This window comes from Delphinapterus leucas, chromosome 2 (assembly GCF_059928025.1).
Source record: "Delphinapterus leucas isolate spDelLeu-1000000601 "Yukka" chromosome 2, BTC_Dleu_Yukka2, whole genome shotgun sequence".
Taxonomy (NCBI): Eukaryota; Metazoa; Chordata; class Mammalia; order Artiodactyla; family Monodontidae; genus Delphinapterus; species Delphinapterus leucas.
In genome coordinates this window covers 173,470,596-173,494,934 of record NC_143130.1, presented here as the reverse complement: position 1 = coordinate 173,494,934, position 24,339 = coordinate 173,470,596, and the positions used below count along the sequence as shown (strand labels likewise).

Below are 24,339 nucleotides of genomic sequence, written 5' to 3'. Positions count from 1 at the left end.
CTGTGTGCTGGGCACTGTTTCAGGCTTCATTGTCATGGGAGAACAACAGACACTAACAAATCGTTAAAGCAAAAGAGTAATTTTAGCTTTTATAAAAACATTAAGCACACACAAGTTAAATTTCTAAAACTATTTGCATTTATGTAAGCCCTATAAGAAGTCATTTCAGAGTTCCGTAAACGAGTCTTTTTGAGTAAGTGACCAATGTAATCCCACACACGTGGGATTTCACTCTGTGAAATATCAACCCATCTGTAAATGTAACACAGGCATGAGTGCATGGCCAAACCCTGACTTTGTTTTTTGTTTAAATTTAGATATCTCTCCTGTCCACATTTTTAATTATCTATTTTGAAGGTAGTTAATAATTAACATATTACTCGAGCAATTTTATCATTTATTAACAGGTCTGGGGGTTTAGCAAAAAAAAAAAGCATGACTAACAAAATGTGGAAAACCTATGTCCTTCACTAGTTCAAGCTTTCCCACTCTTATGCCATGAAGAATGAAGAATTTGCTGTAATTATCTGAAAATGGTGCACCAAAGATTATTGCTAACTCATGAGTTAGCAAATGATACCGATGCATTTGTATACTCTGTCAGAATAAGTAAACAAATGAAAAAACTGCACCTAGGTGGCAAGCAGAATTGACTGCTTGCTCCATGGGCAGCACACTTTTAGCAAAAGCACTGCTTTCACAAAGTACGCGTATTTGTCTACTTGCTTATCTGGAGCGAATGTGTGTCCCTTCTGAAGTTGGGCCTACTGAGGATCTAGAAACAAGCTGCTTCACAGCCCTACCGTCACCCATCCTCCTAGAAAAAACACAGCCACTGAGGAGATAATGAGCTGAAAGAAAAGTTGAACCTGGTCACATGACCTTCAGGAGCACTACATGACTGAGAACTGGCTCTCATCAAATTTTCATGTAATAATGGCAATCACGGACTGGAACGGTCTCCCAACAGCACTTCTGAAAACAGTAAATCCACCTTCCAAAGTTGGCAACAATGGCCTTTCGTGACTCTAATATCATTCATATCACAAGGACCACGAAACTTCCAATACGATCAAACCTGTAGTCACTTAACAACTGAGAGATGTTTCCAGAGATTCAATAAACAAAGGTCTAAAGACTAATGGGTCACTGCATTCTCTTCTATGTTGGAATTAATATGACACTTCTTCATGCTTATTTTCCTCTGAAGGTTCCATGACCTGCACCATTAATATCAAACTTTTTAGCAAAGTTAAGGTATTTCAAGGGCAACTTATGGGAAGAGGCAAATGGGTAGCTAGTTATGGTTTAATTGTCTTTAATATTTTATACCTAAAATCACTAGGAGATTTTTAAGTGCCTTGAGCTCCTCTGAGGAAAAGAGCTATGTAAATGCATAATAATAATTAATGGTTGCATGGCCCTGGACAAGTCATCTAACCTCTTCTGAATTTCACTTTCATCATTTGTAAGCAGGTGTATCTCATATCAGTGCTGTAAAGTATATGTAAAATAATTTAATATTGACAGACTACAAAATACTATCAATACATAAATGTTCAATGATAACCTAAAGTTTAAAGGGTTGATATTCTATTACCAGCACCGAGCACCATCAAGTCCCCTGGAGAATTTTCAAACTTAAGAATTAAAAGCACAAGACTCTGAAGCTATAACACTGCAAAATAAAGAGGCCAATATTTATAAAACTACATATTTCAATGAAAACGAAACCCTATGTATGTACTAGTGGGGAATTAAATGCTCTCAAGCCACACTTGAGCAAGTTTCTTACAAAATAAACCAAGCTACATGAGAGTTCCTATTAAAAACAGACTGCCTGACCTCCCCCCAATAAGGCTATGTCCACAAAATACATATTTCCTAAACTCATAGGGAGAAAACAACGAACACAGAACTCTCTGGCACTCAGAAGTCCTCTGCTTTATGTCAACTACCTATGGTCCTTTAGTATCAATCAACAGTTTCAATGAAAAAAGTTAACTTCAAACTCATTAATGTGATTTATCCATTTTTAGTATGAGTAAGTTATGGAGCTGCATTTTGGAACCTTTATTTCACAGTAATTACCATCTTGTCTTTGTCGCAAAATCAACTTTTACCAATTCCCCATCATTTACTATTCAAAACGATCAATTTGAACACACATGCTCACCAAGTGAATGTAAGCCAGTCTTCATTCACATCTGCCCAGTATACTCTATTTCATAAACTGAATTTTTAAGGATGTACGATCTTAGTTCAAAAGATTCAAATGAAAATGTTCTGCTATTTTCTTGACATCAAGAAACCAGAAGGACTTGAGAAAATGTAAAGTCAGTGAAACAACAGCATCAACAATAATACTGCAGTTAACATTTACCGGTTACTTAGGCGTTCAGCACTGTTCTAAGCACTTTCTAAATCTCATTTACCCACACAACAGTCCTCTGAGCAAGACAGATAACAGTATTTCCACAGAAAGACAGCTTGCAAAAAATGTATCCCTTATTAAACAGAAACTCACACAAATGTTTAACATAATTCCTAAAATCTGGTCATGATATCAAAGAAAAAGGGAATCCTGCTCTAATACTGTCCTTTGTGATCTAAGTTTTGAACATATCTTATAAGCATATCTTTTTGTTATGTCAAAAATAAATTTCCCTGGGTACCATTCAAGGCATTTATATGACGCCAAATTTCCTTCTATATCTCTCACAATAAAGATCGCAACATGGCATGTGTGAATAATTGCCTACATACAGACATTGGTCATGTGGCTGATAAGTACTATTATTTAAAGTCTTTTAGACTTAAATGCCCAATATCTGCTTTGCCTATTTGCAAAAGGGTTGTTTTCTACATGGAAGCTAGAATTCCAAGGTAACTCAAATTTTGGTTTGCAGTGGTTCTCAACGATGTCTGTACAATGTAATCACCTAAAAATCCTGAGGCTCAGGTCCACCCCCAAAGTTTTTGATTTAATTGGTCTGGGGTGCAATCCAGACAACGGGATTTATAAAAGCTCCCAGGTGATTTTAATATGCAGCCGAGGATGCCGCCCCTGCCTCTCACCTACATTAGAATCACCTGAGGCACTTGTGGTATGGTGCCCTCCCAGATCATAACATGCAAAAAATAGCTGAAGACTCCACTCTGAAAGAAAACACAGTCCTCCCCTCAAAAAGAAAATTTTATAAAATGCATTGGAGGTTTAAAAAAAAGTTTTAAAAAATTGAGGAAATGAGAAATGATAATTTTTAAAAACCCAGAATAAACAAGGAAATGCAGAGCTAATAAATAGAAAAATAATCATTATAGAACTTATATTAGAAACATTGAAAAACAGCAGACTGAGCTGACAACTAAATGACATGAAGGAAACGTGTGGGATGATTACAGATGATAAAAAGAAACTGACTAAGAATTAAGCAGTTAGACATGGAAGATGTATATGATCTCTATATAGTCAGAGACAACTACAAACATCACTGAGATAAATGAAAGAACCTATATAAATATAGGGGTATACCATATTCATGGAACAGAAAAGAATACTGTGAAGATGTCAGTTTTTCCCAAAACGACAGTCAGTGCAATCTCAATCAAAATCCCAGAAGAATTTTTGTGGAAATTAATAAGCTGATTCTAAAATTTATATGTCAAGTCAAAGAGCCAAAAACAGCAAAGACAATCTTAAAGAAGAATAAAGTTGGAGAACTTATACTATCAAATATCATTATGAAGCCAGCAGTTCAAACAGTGTGGCACTGACCCAAATACAGATGAGCAGGCCAATGGCACAGAACAGAGTGTCCAGAAACAGACCCGAACACATATGGTTACCTGAAAACCAGCTACATGCTGTGGGGACATTATAATCTTTTCAATAAATAGTTCAGATCAACTAGATATCCACAGGGGGTAAATAAACACCGACTCACACCATGCGCAAAATCAATTTCTGTTAAACTGTAGACCTAAATGAAAAAGATAAAATTTCTTGACAAAAGATTGTCTTCATGATCTTGAGGTAGACAAAATGTTCCTAAAATAGAATACACAAAGCACTAGTCATAAACAAACAAAAACCTAATAAATTATGATTAATTAAAGTGAAGAACTTCTGTTCATCAAAAGATACCATACTAAGAGAGTGAAAAGATAAACCACAAGCTGTAAAAAAAAATATGTGCAATACATATATTGTATATATATACAAAGTGCTTAACTCTGCAAATCAAAGGAAAGCAGACAACCCCAATTTTTTTTAATGGACAAAAGACTTGAAATGCACCTCACAAAAAAAGGATAATCAAGACTGACAGGCGGGCTTCCCTGGTGGCACAGTGGTTGAGAGTCCGCCTGCAGATGCAGGGGACATGGGTTCGTGCCCCGGTCCAGGAAGATCCCACATGCCATGGCCTGTGAGCCACGGCCGCTGAGCCTGCGCGTCCAGAGCCTGTGCTCCGTAATGGGAGAGGCCACAACAGTGAGAGGCCCGCCTACCGCAAAAAAAAAAAAGAGACAGGCTATGAAAAGGTGTTCAAAATCAATATTCTCAAGGAGATCAAATTAAAACCATAAAGAAATACTAGCAAACATCTACCAAAATAGATAAAGTTAAACATAATACAATAGCTAGTGTCAGTGAGCAACTGGAACTCTCATAAGCTGCTGTGGGAGAGTAAACTGGGCAAATTGCTTGGCGGTATCTACTAAAGCTACTAAGCATACGTAAACCCTACACCCCAGGAATTCTACTATGTATACACCAAACTTGAAATAATTATATATGTTTCCCAAAAGAATTTATAAGAGTGTTCTTAACAGCATTATTGCAATCACCAAAAACTGGAAACAATGCAAACATCCATCCACCAAGAGCAGAAGGGATAAATGAATCATGATATAGTCATATAATGGAGTACTACACAAGAATAAAAAAACAAAAGACTTTTGTTACTTGTGACAGCAAGGAAATTCAGAAATGCAAGGCAGAAATAGAGACAGATGTAGAGAACAAATGTATGGACACCAAGGGGGGAAGCGGCGGGGGAGGGGGTGGTGGAGTGATGAATTGGGAGACTGGGATTGACATGTATACATCAATATTTATAAAATAGATAACTAATAAGAACCTCCTGTTTAAAAAAATAAAATTCAAAAAGAAAAAAAGAAATACAAATGAATGAAAGACAGACACAAAAGTGTACAAAACGTATGGTGCTACTACTATGTTTTTCTTTAATAGCAAAACTAATTTACGGTGTTAGAAGTCATAAAATTGGTTACTCTTACTGAAGGGGTAATGGCTGGGAGTAGGGCATGAGAAAGGTTTCTGGGGTTTCTGCAATGATCCATATTTTGATTTGGGTGACGTCTAAATGCATACGTTCACTTTGTAAAGTTCAAATTCCACAATTATTTGTGCACTTTTCTGTACATATGTCATAATCTCACTCAAAAATTTAGGGAAAAAATTACTTGACAAAATCCAACCAAATAAGACAAGATTCAAAATAAAGAACTCAATAATGGGGTATCTAAGGAAAGAAATTCTTAGTAAACACTGAATCCACTTAGATACAGAACTAAGGCTAAACTACCATTAAAAAACAGAAAGAAATGTATCAACTGCAACAATCTAAATTTACATAATTAAAATACAGTTTCTATCATTCTATAAACAAAAACAGCTAGATAGATCTTCACCAAATTTAGATGGTATATTTGGGGGCAATCTGACCTTAACTATAGGCTACATGGTATAAGTTTAATACTACATTAGGTGTGATCATCTCAAAGAGATAGAAAGTTGTCCACCAGAGGAGCTGCAGGCCACTGATGTGCATTGGAAGACCTTTCTCTGCTCTTGTTCAACTCTTTGTACCATGTTCCAGGCTGAGTGCCAGCAGGAATTTATTTACTATTTACTTAATAATGATTTTTAAGGGCATGGTGATACTTGGTGTCTTTTTACTTCAGATTTATGTCATCCCCAAATTCTGTGCTTTAAATACTCCTCTTAGGTTATTGAGACTAAAACCAGTTCAAAGTGGATAAATTCATATTTCACGATAGTTGCCCAATTTACTATACCATAATCAAGCATGGCTGTAAAAAAAAATGGATAGAAGGCTTGCTTCATTCCACTGTCGATCAATTCTTATAGGTTTTTTACCATATCTCTTAGGAATATAAAGAGAAATATACATTGAATTGATTAAACTTATCCCTTTCAGAGATATGAGTGTCCTAAATACAAAGAACATATACTTTTATTTTAAAGTTTTAAAAAATTATGACAGAGGAAAAGAAGGAGCAAGTATGCAATTATAAGGATTAATACAGTTTCTATGATGAAACATTATATTCAGCTCTGAACTTCCTAGTAACCAGAGCAAAAAAAGAATCTCAACTACATACTCCTTCCTAAACAAGAGAAGGAATACTAATTTCTCAAAGAAGAGAGCTTTCTCTTGTGGGAGCCCCCAGACTGAAAAGTTGGATGGAGCTCTGCTCTTATCTGTTTTAGCTGTGGCGTATTTACAATTTATTTGAAGAAAATGTTCTGATGCTTTAAAAAGAAAAAGAAAGCTTAAAAAAAAAAATCTGCTCTGGTCCAACTCTTTCACTTTACAAACAAAAAACAAAAGGCCAACAAAATTAACAACTCACCTACAGTTACATGGTTATCAAGGAGCTTCATGATCTTACCTAATCTTAACTTTTATTAGTTTCTTTTTAATACAAAAACAATCCTATATCAGCTCTGAGGGGAAAAAAAGCAGCAAACTAATGAAGGAAATCTAACAGTTCAGCTTTTTATTCATTTTCTCCCCCTAAATGAAGCTTTATACATGTAGGGGATGATCTAACAAGAAATTTCCAGCTTTCTGAACTACCCAAGGACACAAGAGAATTGTAAGGTCACAGATGTTAGCTCTGCAGCAGACTGACCTATTCAGCTGTAAAGTCAGCCAACCCGCAGAAACCAAATTTTCTCTAGCATGTAGGTACAAACAACAGTGATTTGCAAAGGAAAGGGGAATGGTACTGGACAAGTTCTTACCTCAACAGAGATCTTTACTTTTCAATCAGCAAAATTTTAGAGAAAAACACTACAGAAGCCAGCTATAAATATTAACATACAAAAATCTGTCCTGAGCAAGGAGATGCATGCTGTATGTTTATACGTGTATGCAAACTGTAAGTTTACCACCTTACTCAAAAATTCCACTCAGCCTTCCATTTATCCTCTTCACTTAAAGCTGGATATGGCTTTCCAGATGGTTGTTGACCACAAAAACACAAAAATGGAGCAGATGAAATTAAGACAAAACTTATGAAAGCAAAAAGATGTATATATAGATGCATATGTATAATTTCAGATTCTGTGATGAAATTACAAAGACACCTACTATTAGCCAAAAAAGTCAAATTCATGATCCAATGTCAAAATTCCTATCTCCTTTGTAAGTTCTTATGCTGCTTCTTATTTTAAAGGGAGAAAATCTGTTTTTAACTCTTTATCTCATAGTTTGGAATATAAGATTTCCAAAGGAATCTACTGGAATTTACAGAGTTAACGACAATTAAAACAGTCAATAATGTAAAAAAATATTTTTCTTCTAAAAGCAGTTTTCCTTTCCCATGTAAAAGCAACTAGCACATTTTAGTAAACAATTTCAGACTGAAAAGGAAATTAAGGGCTTCCCTGGTGGCGCAGTGGTTGAGAGTCCGCCTGCCAATGCAGGGGACACGGGTTCGTGCCCCGGTCCAGGAAGATCTCACATGCCGCGGAGCGGCTGGGCCCGTGAGCCATGGCCGCTGAGCCTGCGCTGGGCCCGTGAGCCATGGCCGCTGAGCCTGCGCTGAGCCATGGCCTCAGCCTGCGCTGAGGAAATTAAGTTGATCAATAATTATTAAAAATAACCAATAAGTTGATGTATACCTGCAAAATCTAAATTTTAAAGTGATACCAGGAGTTATTTACATGCCTGTGCAATATTTCTACCATAAAGTTTATTACTTAACATTTCTTTCCAAAAAGTTAATTCCCTTATATACAGATACACAGCTTTACATAATGACATTTCTGTAAAGAGCAAAATAATGTTCAAATGGGAAACACAACACGACAACAAACAAGGAAACTTTCAAATGTAATTTTCAAATGGTAATTTTTCAAAACCAATTTTCAAATAGTAAATACTTGGACCACACCAATGAACAAGGGAAAAGTGAAAGACAAGATCAACCCTAAGGGGTGACGTGGGAGAAAAGAACACACAGACTATGAATTGAGTGCCCTGCTCAAATCCCTCTGCCAGACATTAGTATCCTGAGTTAGAATCTCTTTAGGAATTTCCTAACTTGCTACTGGACATAAGAAACACATAAATATTCATTTTTCTACCACCCTCTACATATTTTTCCATATCATAAAGAGTTTGCTTTTACATAATGATGAAAAATATTTAATTGTGTAGCAATCTGTTATTATTTTCTTTACTGAGCTACTGGTTCTCTTACCTAAAATTAATACTTGTTGTAATTATAGTCACAGGACGCCCAAAGGAAAATTCAGTAACAGAACTCACCTTTGTTACTGTTTTTGCTTTCAAACTTCCATTCTCCACAACACTGAGGTCCAGCTTGCTGTCATCCTTACTTCCTATAGCTTTCAGTCCTTGCAAAAGAATATCTCGTAACTTTTGATAAAGAGGTTTTTCGGCATAATCCAGTAATTTCACTGTTTCCATGTACTTAGCAATTTCATCTAAAAGAATAACACAATTATTTTGTAATTTTTTGTCATAAATACAACATACTTTTCTAAGAAAATGATACATGGTTATACTAAAATTAGAATGCAAATGTATAGCTTGTTAAACATGTTTTTTTCAATCACTCCTTCAATGGAAAGTATGATTTTGAATTCAAGAATTGTCAGATAAGTCAAATAAAAAACGTATTTTGAGAAACAACGTAAAAAACATTTTTTAATTGTGAGATAGTAAGACAGAAGACATGCTTAACATTTAAATATATACAAAAAATAATTGCTGTAGTTTTAAAGCTATTTTTTTAAAAGGACCTAGAATAAAGATTATAAAGTAAAATGTGCTTAAGTATACAATAAATATCAGAGCCAGTATTTTTTTTTTGCCACAGAAGCCATTAGTTCTACAGAAGACAGCTGCATTCTTTGCGTAAATAAGAAATAAAACATATGAAAAACAGGTTGAAAAAAAGAAAAAGAAGCAAGGCCTGGTTTTCCCATAAGAGAAAAATCGACTTCTGAATGATGAAAGGTTTACTGTACACTGAGGCAGAACCAAACCCATAAAAAGAAATCTTACTAGTCAAGATCAACACTTTTCAACATCCATCTAAAAATCCATCTTTAGGCTAATGACTCATACATGTTATATCCCCAGCCCAGCCTTTCCACTGCTCTCCAGACTTGTATATCCACTGATTTCCACTGACTCATATCAAATCCCAACAAATGCAAATCCAAACTCCTGACCAACCCCTAAAACCTGTTCTCCCTGTGGTTTTCCCTGTCTTGGTTACTGAAAATTCCATCCTTCCAGCACCTCAAGCCAAGAATCCTCCTCTTCCCACACCCCACATCCAATAAATCAAGAGATCATGTCAGTGCTACACACACACACAGGTATATACACATTCATTCATTCAGGTATTCATTAAGCACCCACCACATGCCAGGCATGTTTCTAAATACCTGGGTACATGAGAAAAAAGAAAAAACAATCCCTCCCTTCAACTTTCTTAATCTGAAAAAGGGGATCTATAGAAAACCTAAAGCAAACATCACCGAGTATGGTAAAATACTGAATACTTCCCTGATGAGAGAAGGAAACGGCAAGGAAGTCCACTTGCCCCGTTTCCATTCTGCCTGAAAGTTCTGTAGTTTTTAGCCAGTACAGTAAGGCAAGAAAAGAAACAGAAGGCATCACGAGTGGAATGGAAGATGTAAAACAGTTTATTCATGAACATGACAGTGTATGCAGAAAATCCTAAGGAATCTATAAAAAAACTTCCAGAACCAATATGTAAATTTAACAAGGTCACAGGATATAAGGTAAATATTTAGAAATCTATTTTACTTCTATATACTACCAACAAGCAATTAGAAAAATAAATTTTAATAAAAATATATCACTTAACAATAGCATCAAATACCTACTAACAATTATAATGAAAGATGGGCAAGATTTTTTCCAGATTAAAACTATAAAACACAGGTAACACAGAAACTGAGACCAAATTAAACAGAAGACATAAAGTATCAATAGTATAAAGATGCCAATGCTCCCCAGTTAGTCCAGAGTCCATGCAATCCCACTCAGAGTTCCAGCAAATTGCAGAGGGACAGGATGTGTGCAGAACGGACAAGGTGATTCTAAAATGTACACAGATATACAAATGATCAAGCAAAACAGAAAGTCAAGTATAAAGAAGAAACAGTGCTAGAGGACTTAAACTACCATGTATCAAGACTTAAGATAAAGCTACAGTAATTAAGACAGTGGGGCCCAAGAAGAGAAAAAAAGAACAATGAAAGAGCCCAGAAAAAGACTCCCAAATCCACACCTGATTTAACACAAAGGCGGCATCACAGGGAAAGGCTGGTCTTTTCAAGAAAGGCTGCTGTTAACTCTGTTAACTATGCAAGGTGATAGATGTGCTAAATTATGTCAATCTTGGTAACCATTCTCCAATGTGTATGTACAGGCAGGCACACCTCAGAGACATTGCAGGTTCAGTTCCAGACCACCGCAATAAAGTATCACAATAAAGCAAGTCACTTTAATTTTTTTTGTTCCCCAGTGCATATAAAAGTTATGTTTACACTATACTGTAGCCTATTAAGTGTGAAATAACATGATGTCTAAAAAAATGTAGGTACCTTAATTAAAAAACACTTTATTGCTTAAAAAATGCCAACAATCGTCTGAGTTTCAGCAAGTCATAATTTTTTTGCAATAGTAACATCAAAGATCACTGATCACAAATCACCATAATAAATAGAATAATGAAACAGTTTGAAATATTGTGAGAATTACCAAAATGTGACACAGATAGGAAGTGAACAAATGCTGCTGGAAAAATGGCACCAACAGACGCTCGACCCAGGGTTGTCACAAACCTTCAATGTGTAAAAAACACAGTATCGACAAAGTGCAATAAAGTGAACAGCTATAAAACGAGGTATGCCTGTATATCAAATCATGTTATACAATTATATTTTTCAGTTATTCCTCAATAAAGTTAAAAAGTAAATAAAAACATCCAAAAAATGCAACAGTGGGAACTAATTTCAGAAATGCAACACTGAGTGAAAGACAAAGAACTCCAATAGAAACCAGAACGTTAAAAATCCCCGCCCTCATGAAACTATCTATTTTGTTCACTCTATGATTCCATTTCTATATAGTTCAAAAACAAATCCTTAGTGTTGGAAGTTAGGCTAGTGATTCATTAGGCCAGTGGGAGAGGCTCGTGATTGGCAGGAGGCACCAGGGGGTGTTTCTGAAAAAGCCTATAACATTCTATTTCTAGATGTGGTTGGCAGGTTGCAAGTTTAAAAGGCATAAGGTCAGGGTAGACCTCCTGAAAAGGAGATAACTGAGCAAAGGTTGAAAAGACTTCTAAATATATCCACACCGACCACTCCTCACTACCTGCGCTGCTACTTCCCTTGCTTGGATTATTGCAGTAGCCTCCTACCAGCTCCTGTTTATACCCGGCCTTGCCTCCCTAGCAGTCGATCTTCACAACAGGAGTTGGAGAGAGTTCCCTTAAAGACAGACAATTCACGTCCCTCTCCTCCAAACCTCACGCGCTCCTGCTCAAAGTAAGAGCCAAAGCCCTATGATGGCTTAAAAGCAGGCATCCCTCAAGTACACCCGGCACTCACGTTCCTTCTGCCTGGAAACGCTCTTCCCCAGACTTCCCCAGAGCTCGCTCCCTATCTCCTTCCTACAACTATTCAATTTGTCATCTCCTCAGTGAGGCCATCCCTGGCCACCCTATTTACAATTCCAATCCACCTCCTCGCTTCACTCCCCAACCCATCCCCACACCCCCTAACTCTACTCTCTGCTTTCTTCTTTCTGCCACAGTACTAACCATGCAATATACTGTGAAATTCACTCGTTTGTTTACTGTCTACCTTTCCCAACTAGAGCTTCATGAGGATAGGAAGTTTTATTTAATTTGTTCACTGGTGTATCCCTAGTGCCTAGAATGGTCCTTCTCGCACAATAAAGCCTCAATAAAAAAAATAGTTGAATTACTGAATGAAATTCGGTTCCATTACTGAAAGCACTGAATAATAACTGAAGAAGGCCCACCTGTGGAAAGGGAAGTACCTGTTTCAGGAGAGCAGGCTGCAGTGGAATGATTACACTTAACAATGCCTAAGCTCCTACATTAAAGGGATATTCCACAGACCTCAAGACTTTTTTTCTTGCAGAAAACAAGATCCCTACGAACATTCAAGACGTCTTTTCTTACCTGGCTTGTTCTTCTCAGGAAAACATTTGTCCATCAAACCTGCAATATTTTCTCTGTATCTGTTAAAAATTAAAGGCTGAGTCACTGTTTGAAACTTGATACCATGGAAAGTTATTAATATTTAAGAACAGTAAAGAGCACATTAAGCAGCATTGTGCTACATCCTAAACACGCTCACGGACATTCTTCCAAAATAAATTCAACAGAAGACCAAGGAATCTTACTGTTTAACAAGTACTTTCTTATTTCTACACTAGTATCAGTTAAAACTATAGTCCCCATCAAGAAGTTCTGACTGAACATCTGCTTTATCATGATTTTGCCCCAAATAATTTATTATCAGTTTTCCTTTACCTAATTTTGGAATCTCTAACATAGTTGGGATCTTTCAAATTATCCTCCCAAGGAAGATGGCCACTAAGCCACTGGATCATGCAATAACCAAGGATTTCCAGGTCACCACGTCTTGATGGGGCTGTGAAACAAAAGAAGCGGATTCAGCACACTGAAACAATGTTTAAGGTAGAATTTCAGGTATATCTAAAGGAATAAGGTAAAAGGGTCAACTCTACAGTCTTGTTTTTCATCATCAAATCTTGACTCCATTTTGAAAAAAGCACCAAATACTGGGCAGTATAAAAGAAATAATTTACCTCCAACTAATAATTTACTTTAAAACCCAAATTGGCAAACTCTACAGTTTCACAGAGACTATTAGCCTAGGAAATAAATTATAAAACAATGACACATTAAATAGTGCCCTTGGAAAATGTGAAGATATTAAAAATGCTATAAGCTATTAAGAAGCCCAGAGAACTGGGGATTTTAGCTCCTCCACAGTGTTGGGTACAGAAGAAAAAGAAACGGACTGCTGAAGAAACAGGCCAACTTAATAGGTGACAAAATAAAAGTCTACCTGTTACAAAGTTGTAGCTGCATAAGAAACTTACAGACTTTTAGGGGGGAAAACCCCCAACATTCCAATTAAGCTAAATAAAAGCAAAAGAAAGCCTTATTGCAGCTGACTGAACTACCTCCTCTACTGAAACCCTGGTGATCTTTGAAGGGTGGGAGGAAGACAGGGAGGAAACACAGGTGCCCTCACATTGCACAAATGTAGGAGCCTAAGCTCTCCCTTCTTCCCCCATCCTATCCTGTCTCTTCGATTCTGATTTACTTGGCTAAGTGTTTACTGCAGAAGAACTGTGTAGGAATTCAGTTGAAAGCACTGGCAATGTATCTCTTGTTCAGGTGCCACTGACGTACCCACACCATTGTGCGCATCGATGCTGGTGAATTCAATCGTGCCATCGTGACATCTTTTGGGGTCTTCTTTGTATTCTTTATGAATTCCTTCTGGGCAGTACCGATAAGCAAGGCCATAATCTACCAAGTACACCTATAAATGTCCAAACACCAAGACAGATTAAAGGCAAAATGACTACACATATACTCCCTTTAAAGCCCAGAAACAGAATACTGTCACTTGAGGGTAGATTCATCCACAAGGCCATACTACAGCACCCCAAACAAGTTAGATCCAACACGCAAACAACAGCAAGCACTTAATTCTGAAAGACTTTTTAAAGAAAAATGTTAAATGACCATGTAGCTATAGTGCAGATATCACCCGACTTCTTTAGACAAGTATGTGTTACACCTGTAAATAATCTTGTCTCCTCAATTTGAGCAAGGATTATAAATCGTACACTTTTCCTTACAGCATCTAAAACAAAACTGAGCACAGGGTAAACCATCAATACTTGTTGCAATACAACTGCTACACGCTGACTGTAAGACTCCTAACTTAGTTGACACATGTTATGTTAGTTATTCCCCTCTGTCTTCACTTATAAAATAACCAAATATCAATTCACTTCATAAAGATATTTCACAGATTATAATAATGACCTGAAGACCTTTTAGATGAGGCTCTTAGCTACATTTAAATATTATATATTAAAGTCAAGTCTTCATAATTAGAACTAAATTTTAGTATTCTATATACACATATCTATGGGCATGTATGTGTATATCTGATTAGCATACAAAGCTAATAAATTTGGCTTTCCTCTATTCCAGAGCCACACATTACATCTCTAATTCTGGGTGACTGTCTCACAGATGTATGTATCTGGTCACAGGAGGGAACTGAAGTAAAAATTTGGGGCTGGATCTAACACATACATCTAATACTAGAAAAATTATCCCATCCAAAACATATGCCCAAAGGATAACCAAGCTGCAAAAATACTTCCATCTAAACAAAAGGCAGCATGTTTCAGTCAACTGCAAATGGAAATAAATTATATTTGTATTTATTACACAAGTGCCGTCTACTTCAACTAACAGAATCCTTCCCATTCAGGTCTCTAAGCTATGCTTTGTTTGTCTGCTTGCTTGCTTGCTTATTTTTAACCTAAACACATCTACAACAAGTTGCCTGGAAATTCTGTGATTGCCTTTAGGATTTCTCCATTAGCCTGCTCTAGACCAGAAACTTCCTTCTGTTCTGCGTATACAGATTCCTTACAGCTACTGTAACAGAGATGGGGAAGGGGAGGCAAATATATGAGATGACAGGAAAACAAAGGGGAGCCAAAGGAAAAAGGGAAAACTAAGCAAGAGGAAGTCAAAGTTAGGTCTGAGACAAAGAAGAATAAAGTATGGCATATCGACATACACAGTTAAAATGCTTAAATATTCCTTTCTTATACAAGATCAAGTAAGAAGTGAGAACACACATGAAATGGATTAAATACAGTGGCCCAACTATGTCAACGAAACCTTACTTTTACCAAAATCATGGAATCAGCTTCAAGAAAATTACAAATCCCTCTACTCCAACTAAACTGACCCAAATAAAGGTATAATAACATTAGCTTTTCTCCTTTCCTTAAAAAGTGAAAATTACAAAGTGAAGGTAATAGGCTTTAAAAATGCACATTTGAGGGCTTCCCAGGTGGCACAGTGGTTGAGAGTCCGCCTGCCGATGCAGGGGACACGGGTTTGTGCCCCGGTCCGGGAAGATCCTACAAGCCGCGGAGCAGCTGGGCCCGTGAGCCGTGGCCGCTGGGCCTGCGCGTCCGGAGCCTGTGCTTCGCAACGGGAGAGGCCACAACGGTGAGGGGCCCACGTACCGAAAAAAAAAAAAAAAAAAAAAGCACATTTGAATTCCAAACCCTACAAAATTTAGACAGCTAGGACATTTCTGTAAATCAATTGATTTCAATAATCAACACGTTAAAGACCAAATTCTCCAAGTAACAGAGCACTTACATTTGACGGATTTCCTGAACAAAGGAAATTTAAAAAATGACAAAGCAGAAAGGCAAACATAATTCATTGGTGCACTATATAATTTTAAGCTTCCACCCTCAAATAGCTATTTGAAATTCATTTTGTATCACAAGTACTTCTTCTGAATATTATTTAGGGCAAAATAGCCAACTTGATAAAGTGCCAACAAATCGCATCAAAAATGTAGAATGTTAACTAGATAAAAGTGTCAAGAAGAAATATTATTATTACCATATCTACTTGAAAAAGTAAAACTTCTGCATGGGTTCAAAAGTTCATAGCGGGCTTCCCTGGTGGCGCAGTGGTTGAGAGTCCGCCTGCCGATGCAGGGGACACGGGTTTGTGCCCCGGTCCGGGAAGATCCCACATGCCTCGGAGCGGCTGGGCCCGTGAGCCATGGCCGCTGGGCCTGCGCGTCTGGAGACTGTGCTCCGCAACGGGAGAGGCCACAACAGTGAGAGGCCCGAGCACGGCAAAAAAAAAAAAAAAAAGTTCGTAGCAACCATATTTGTTTTCAAACAACAGGTTTTAAACGGTAAAAATTAAAGTTACAAAACTACCTGGTCAGGATTCTTGTAGCTGAGAAGAAGATTTGAGGCCTTGATATCTCCGTGTACGTACTCATGCTCGTGAATATATTCCAGAATATCCAGCTATAAAAGCATCATATAGAATAAATTAATGCAGTACCTAACACCAACCAGCAGAGGACCGAGCTTCAACACAACTAGCCTTTACTGGATTAAAAACGAGAAGAATGTAGCTCACATACAATTCTTAAGCTTAGCTGCAAGACAGTTTTCCGAGAAAACCTTTTGGCATTTGCTTCATATATTTTCTGAAGGTCACTCCCAAAGCGATCCATTATCATAAACCTGTAACTAAAGGCAAACAAGAAAAGTCAATGAACAAAATGTAACTCAGGAAAACCTATTTTGCACTGGTACTCTCCTTTCAAAGTAATTTTTTTCAAGGCAATGTTTACCAAGAAAGTAGAAAGACAAGACAAGGAAAGAAAGAAGGAAGAAAAGACAAACATTTGAAACAAGTTCTTCCAGCTAGAAATCTCAAGAGCTGTGAGAGCTTTCCTGTCTTGACTTTTACTTTATGGGCCTCCTGGTCTCAGCAAGCTACATGAGAATATTCAATGTAAGAAAACACCCACAGAGAGAAGACGACAGACACTTCAAGGTAAAGATAAAATAATCTGAGTAAGATTGATGTCACTAATTTTTGTCATAGTTAATGTTAATTTATGTTTCTGTATATTAGCTTCCCGCCTGTGACTGTTCTCTATTTTTTTTTTTTTTTTGCGGTACGCGGGCCTCTCACTGCTGTGGCCTCTCCCGTTACGGAGCACAGGCTCCGGACGCGCAGGCTCAGCGGCCCTGGCTCACGGGCCCAGCCGCTCCGCGGCATGTGGGATCTTCCCGGACCGGGGCACGAACCCGTGTCCCCTGCATCGGCAGGCAGACTCTCAACCACTGCGCCACCAGGGAAGCCCTGTTCTCTATTTTTAAGGCACATTTTAGCAGTATTAACATTCTGTTAAAATCAGGACTGTCAAGAGATGCTGTGACAGTAGCTAAATGCAATAAAACTGCTTAAATGGTATAAAAGAATTGTATACTAAGTACTCAACAAATAAGATTTGGCGAACAGTAAATATCCTGGAACAACATGAAGATTTCTGGTTTTGCCACAAACCAACTCTGTCACCTTGGCCAAGTCACGTTTCTTCTTTGGGCCCCTATTTCCATAGGTGTCAAATGAGAGGTAGGGCCTCATGCTTTCTAAGGTCTTTTCCAGCACCCAAATTCTAAGATTCAATAACCATGTGTTATATTTCAGTGTGTACTGAAAAACATCACCTAGTTGCAGTAACATGGTTCACCTTTTGCTCTGTGGACCACTTTTATCTTTATAGAGTTTTCCAGATTCTGAATTGTCTAGTTAAACCATTCAATAAATCAATAAAAACCAAGAACACACTCAAAATGTATCAAAATACCTTCTAATGGGGATAAGATTAATAACCATCATATCAACAACAGCTGGCATTTGCTGAAGCCCTGGTATGAGAACAGCACTACTGTAAGCTCTTCAGATGTATCAGTGCATTTAAACCTCACATCGCCCTTATGAGGTTAGGAGGTCCCATGAGCCCCATTTTACAGCAGAAGAAAACTGATCATCAGTAATTTGTCTTCTAGGAAGTGGTGGATCCATGCTTCTGACCACCACGCCAAACACATCGAAATAAATGAACATAAGTAGGACCCAAAAACCCCATTTATATATTTTAGGTTTCTAAGATAAAAATACAACATGAGAAGTTCAGTAAGGAAGGAAGAGCTAACATTTAAAAGACAACACGCGAAATAAAAAATTCAAGATTCTACCTATTTTTGAAGCAGAAGAGAATTAGAGATCTTTCTAAACATCTTTTAATAAAATAATTAATGTCTATAGCGGTTAATTGATTTGTCCAAAGTCACAGAATTAGTCAGTGGCAAAATGTCTTCATTCTTGTACGATTTTCAGTACCCTGACCTCTAAAATATTAGAGGGAACAGTAATTTTGACTTCCTGATTTCCTCTGTACAACAGGTTTTGAGAGGTTGAGGGATGAGACCAAGGACAAATGTACACATTTGTTTTTACAAATAAATGATGTGATTGTGTAATTATCATGAAATAATATGTAGGTAACAAGAATACAATCTCTGCTGTTACTCTGAAAGGGAGCTAAGGCACACCTGGTTAATTCAACCAGAGATCTATTAATATATTACATGAAGTAGACCTTTGTTTTTATTCACAGATCGCTCCACCACTGCTCTCAACAATCCCTTAATCGCCTCACCACGTCTAAATTATACACATCAAGTGAAGCATGATTCTGAATACTGCATATAAATTTTCACCACATTCTTCTGCAAAGATATGTCTCCCACTGAGTACTAAAAGGAAAGCTACTTCTAAGTAACTTTTCTGAAGTAAAACCTTCGATGTATACTGTCCTGGGGACTTGGATAAAACAATGCAAATAATGGGAGTATATAAATCAGTATAAATGATTTAGTAACGATAGCAGCTAACATTTTTATGAGCCTAACACTGTTCTAAGCACTTATATTCATATCACTTCAGATGAGTTAGAGGGGAAAGTAAGGGTTTCTGGCAGGGGAGGGGGGCTGGAAGGACAATCTTACTTTCTGTTTTTTTACTTTTGTTAAGAACTTAAATGAGGGAATTCCCTGGCAGTCCAGTGGTCAGGTCTTGGCACTTTCACTCATGGGGCCCCAGGTTCAATCCCCGGTCGGGGAACTAAGATCCCACAAGACGTGCAGCACAGCCAAAAAAAAAAAGAACTAAGAGAACTAAAATGATTATTTTTAAGAGCTTCAACCTAAGAAGTAAATCAATATCTTATAGGTGATCAATGTTCCCGTTTAGGAAATACTTCTAGGCACTCTGTGTTACAGAAGACACAGGCTGAGTTGTAAGGTCACCACAAGTCAATGGTGAGTCAGCTGTACCTCGAGGGTGTCTGTCCCTTTGTTCAAACACGTGCCACGTGCAGTAGCTTCCAACTACCTACTGCACACAGGCCCCAAAGAGCCCTTTCCTCCCCATCTTCATTACCTACCTCAGCCTCTTTCTCCAAGTTATTTCCTTCTCTTTCTCATGTGTGTGCAAGTCCCCCCTTTCTTTGTTAAAGAAAGATGGCCAATTATGCATAAAATAATGTCATGTCTGAAAAAAAAATTCATTAAAAAAAAAAGAAAGATGGCCAAGAGGCCAGCCAGCAGGCCAGAAGCCTATTATGACCTTGTGTTCATGTTACTCCCCACTTGAGATGCTATACCTTCTCTACAGTGATTTTTTAAACCAGCAGTTCTTAATATTTAAGGGATTAAAGACCCCTCTGAGAGTAAAAGCTAACACACATATTCTAAGAGCTTTACATTTAATACCCCTTATTATGTGGATAGGTGTTACTCTATTTCACAGATGAGGAAACTGAGGCAAAAAGAAGTTACTTACCCAGTCACACACATTTTAAGGGGCAAAACACAGATTTGAAACCAAGTGTCTGCCTCTAGAATCCTTACTCTTAACTTAATCCTTGCTCTATACTATTTCTCCAGAAAATTTCTAAAAACTGTAGAAACTTGTCCCAGCAAAACCACATATAACAAAATGTTCTCTCGTCATTCCAGGGAGTTCCCACGCTCCCTCAGAGGTGCCTGGGTTCCAGGATAAGAACTTCCTGGTGAACAACGCTGGCTGCCCCCCAGCAGCTCCTCTGCTCTCCCTCTTCTCTGACAGAGCACCACTCTGGTTCAGGCGTTCCCCCCACTCATCACTGTGATCACTCTGCCCTTGCCAGTGGCTGGTTTAAGCATGAGCAGCGATAAAACTCTGACCAAGAAAACATGGGGGGAAGTCTGCCACGAGACCCCTGGGAAAGGTTTCCCTGCCAGGAAAGTGAAACTCACAAGAAGCAATCCCATTTTCTGCTGTTGGGTACTGTGTCTGCAGGTGAAGCCTAGAAATGGGCAGCCACCTTGAGACCATACAATGGAGAATTGATAGAGAACAAAGCCAAGAGGGCAAAAGGGCAAGATAAAGGAAGCTGGGCACTTGACAATTACTTAAGAGACCTGAGTCAGTTTTATCTTTACCTGCAGCTGAAAGCATCCTAACCAATACACCCCAGTTCCAACTAAATCTACTCTTCAAATCTCAGCTACCAGCATTGCTGAATGGTGCTCCATTCATTCATTTAAATATTTTTAAAGTGTCAATTATGCATCAAAAGCATTGGAGGTTTTCTCCAACTCAACTCTGCCAGCAATATTCTCTCCATTCTGAACTCCTAAGACATGTTAAGAGTCAGAATCACACAAGTTGGCACTGAACTGGCATCTGGTTGTTTCATACAGCTTTGTTTTTTCTCTTCAGCTAGACCGGAACCTCACAAAGGTGGGCAGATTATGTATCTAACAGAAAATGCCAAATTGAAGCCTGTGGGCTCCCTTTTACATAAATAACAAGGAATTTTCTGTTTGTTTGCTTATTCATTTTTAAGGGAAAAAAATAATGCAGGCAAGTTGGCTTTGTTCCTACTTGTCAGCTGGGTTCCAGGCAGCTGCTTCCACTCGGTACAAGTCCCCCAGACGAGAGACTGTTGAATACATTCCACACAACCCAGGTGAAGGCCAAGCAGTACGGTAGGCAGGTGCTCAGTACATAATTGTTGACTGAACAACTGAACTGCGAATGCTCAAAAAGGGAGGAGAAAAACAAAACATGCATATTTTTACCTTTTTCCATTTTTTTCATGTAGACCAGACCCCCAATACTTAGGGACACCCAGGTACTTCAGTTTATGGGTACGAATCCATTTCTGAACTACAAATTAAAACACATGCTTGTGATTTCAATTTTGTTACACATCAGCAATTTTTCTCAGAAAAATCAAGAACAGAACGCCTAAGATGTACATGCAATAAGATTTCACCTTTATTCATAAAAAAGAAAGTGAACAATACATTGTACCCAACAAATGAACAGTACTTTACAATCAAATCATTTTTATTAACCCACAAAATTGTGTTATCCTGTCCTAAACAGTCTTTAAAATGAAAAATCTGCAGAAAACATTTTTTAAAAAGTCAAACCACATGCAATTACAATTAATATCTCCAATTATGTAAATGTTTACTTGTTTCCACAGAAAGACTTACTTTTTACACCTATCTAAATGTTTTTTTACCTCATTCTAAGAGTCCTCAACCAGGAAATCAAGCTCGAGGAGAGCGAGAAGCCCCTCGAGAGATTCCCAAGCCTGATACCATCCTACCAGGAGATTCCGTGGATTTTTAGAGGGGACGGAAGGTGAGAAGGGGATTGGAGGACAGGAGGACAAGGATAGCTAGAAGAGGTCCTGCTCTCTCCCTTGATAGTCTTCTAGTTCATAAGTGATCGAATCCCTGCAGGTTATGGTCTCCAGAATTTAGAAAAACACTCAAAAAAAGATTTGGAGACCCTTGAGGCATACTCATGGATTAGGGTTCTCAACTTTTAACAATATTTCCTAAATCATATATTATTTATAAACTCTATATTATCAATATAAGTGAAATCTTATCATAATACACCTGTTAAGAGATCAAAATTCTTTCATACAAATCTCATTTAAATAGAATTTATCTGTGAAGTAAAAAGTAACAAAACATCATAATATAAGATCCAATGTTCTAGTCTTGGCTTAAGCAAAACAAAACCAGTGGTCATTTTAAAAGCGCAAACGTGTATGTGTACTGTATTTCTTACTTTGTTCTGGTTTGGCAGCTCGCTGGTAGAACTTTAATTCAGTAAAAAGAGGTCCATTGTCACTGGGTTCCTTAAAACAAAAGAGTTCATTAGCACGAGCAGTAGTTAAAATTGCTGAGTAATTTTCAATGAACCTTCAAAAAAGATTAATAAATCAATTTTCTTTCCAAACAATACGATTTTGATACTTCAGTTTATAAAATATGTTTAAGATTAAGTAAAACTCTTCAAAAATGTTTCAGATAGTCTCAGAAGAGTAAGTAAGAGTAAGTAAGTCTTATATTTCTCTCAAGTTCCATTTCTACATGTGATAAACTATACAAAATCAGATATACAGCTCAGTCTTTGCAGAAGTTTAAGAAAAATTGTTAACCTTATTTTCATCATTAAGCTTTCTCTTAAGTAAAGATCAGCAACCATGTTAACTGTTTCACCAAAGGGCTACAAGATATTTCTGAGATTTACTGAATAATAAAATTTCAATACCTGATTTAATCAATTAGTGGCAAAATCCCATTCCTTTCCTGTTTCTCGTTACAATTTTATCTATTATCAAAACTGGCAGAAAACCAACCTTATCACAAAGGAGAGTGTTCTGGAACTCCCAGAGCTAACAAGCACTGTCCATGTAACTGTATCCTTTCCTGACACTGATTCTCACGATTTTCAAACTAAGGAGCCCTACAATTTACTTCCCACATGATAATTTAAAGTCAAGAGGAAAATAAGGCTCAATTAGAATTGTTTTCCATCAACTTTACTAAACTACACTTGTTTCATATTCTTAAGGGATATTAACAGTTAAAATTATTTGCAAAGACTCTTATATTCACAAAAAGCTATTTGACAAGTGAGAAATATCAGCCTGTTGGGAGTTCTGCCTTGTTAAATAAATCTGGAGTGGTGAGAAAGATCTTATAATTTTGTGGACTTTCTATACAGTAAACTTTGTCTAAAACTGATTAATACTTGTTTGATATTTTATGTTGATATTATCTTGTTTATTGAGAATCTGAGAAAAATTTTGAAAAGTAGCAAAAACTTCAAATAAGGAAGCTAACATTTCTAAACTAATTTTGGGGCGGCTTTCCTTTTAGGAAGTACGGGAAGAAAGTTATTTTGGACAGAATATCTGTGTAACTGGAGTTCCAGGGTCAGTGATGCATTAGAAGTGATAAATGAGGTCTACTACCTTCACTGAGAGAAAATTTGTGAAAATATGTAGGCTTCTGCTACTGGAGATGCCTTTTGCAAATACATAAAATATGTTCACCTTTTTTTATTCAAGATACTCTCACTCTCATAGAAGTGAATTTTGCTCCTTAAGGTTTAAACAGAACTACTCTAAACGCACAGTTCTAATACCTCAGATTTCTTACAGTTCAGAAAAATAGGAATCCCTAGTTAAAGTACTTATAGGAAGATTGATTAGGCAATATGCAAAGAGTCAGGCCGCAGCCAGTTAAGAATACTGGACAGCAAAAGAGCAACGGATATAGCACTGGGATCAGAACCTGAAAATAAGCTAGCCTTGTTTGTTACAAGTAAGTATACTTTACAGCCCAGCCTTGGAAGACAGTGGTATACAAGGGTTTGGCCTGTCATTACCCCTTAAGAAGTAAAAACTAACCAATCTACTAAGGCATGCCAAATCTCTAATTTGTGGACTCATTACCTTGAGTTTCACCATAACCTGTGGTTCCTTTCCTTGCAGCAGTGGGAGCTAGACAGACACTTGTGAATGTTTAGAGCCCATGGCTGAGAACAGGCCTTCAGCAGGAGTAACAAACTCAGTGTAAGAATGAAAAAAGAAATGGAAATTCAGGAAAGGAATTTTGGTAAAGTTACTCTCCAAAGGCTAACTTTTAGAGTAGCTCATTAACACAATTCAGGTCTGAAAGGGGTTTTCCTAAGACTAATCCTGGCTTATTACCATCAGTATAAAAGTCTGATTTATTCAGTTTCAATCTATGTCATATCAACTTTAATTCTCAAGCTTTCCTTCAGGCAATAATTTATTAAACTTATAGTAATGAGAATCAACCTATATAAATCAGGCTATTATATTGAAAGCCCCATTACAATGAAGGCTCTTTGAGCTCATTTCATACTTTTTCTAATCCAATAAGATTCCAT

The 24,339-nt window shown here is 37.3% G+C and overlaps 1 protein-coding gene across 2 annotated transcripts in view; it reads right to left on the bottom strand.

The window, feature by feature from the left end:
• VRK1 (VRK serine/threonine kinase 1) overlaps positions 1-24,339 on the bottom strand; it is a 53,228-nt gene that overhangs the window by 9,595 nt on the left and 19,294 nt on the right. For both annotated transcript variants that reach the window (XM_089908186.1, XM_022576138.3), the window contains exons 4-11: positions 22,204-22,273; positions 21,192-21,279; positions 16,631-16,739; positions 16,419-16,511; positions 13,825-13,957; positions 12,913-13,033; positions 12,559-12,617; positions 8,610-8,788 (exon numbers count right to left, since the gene is read on the bottom strand). In XM_089908186.1, coding sequence (XP_089764312.1) covers positions 8,610-8,788; positions 12,559-12,617; positions 12,913-13,033; positions 13,825-13,957; positions 16,419-16,511; positions 16,631-16,739; positions 21,192-21,279; positions 22,204-22,273 — 852 coding nt within the window. The remainder of the gene's footprint in view (positions 1-8,609; positions 8,789-12,558; positions 12,618-12,912; positions 13,034-13,824; positions 13,958-16,418; positions 16,512-16,630; positions 16,740-21,191; positions 21,280-22,203; positions 22,274-24,339) is intronic.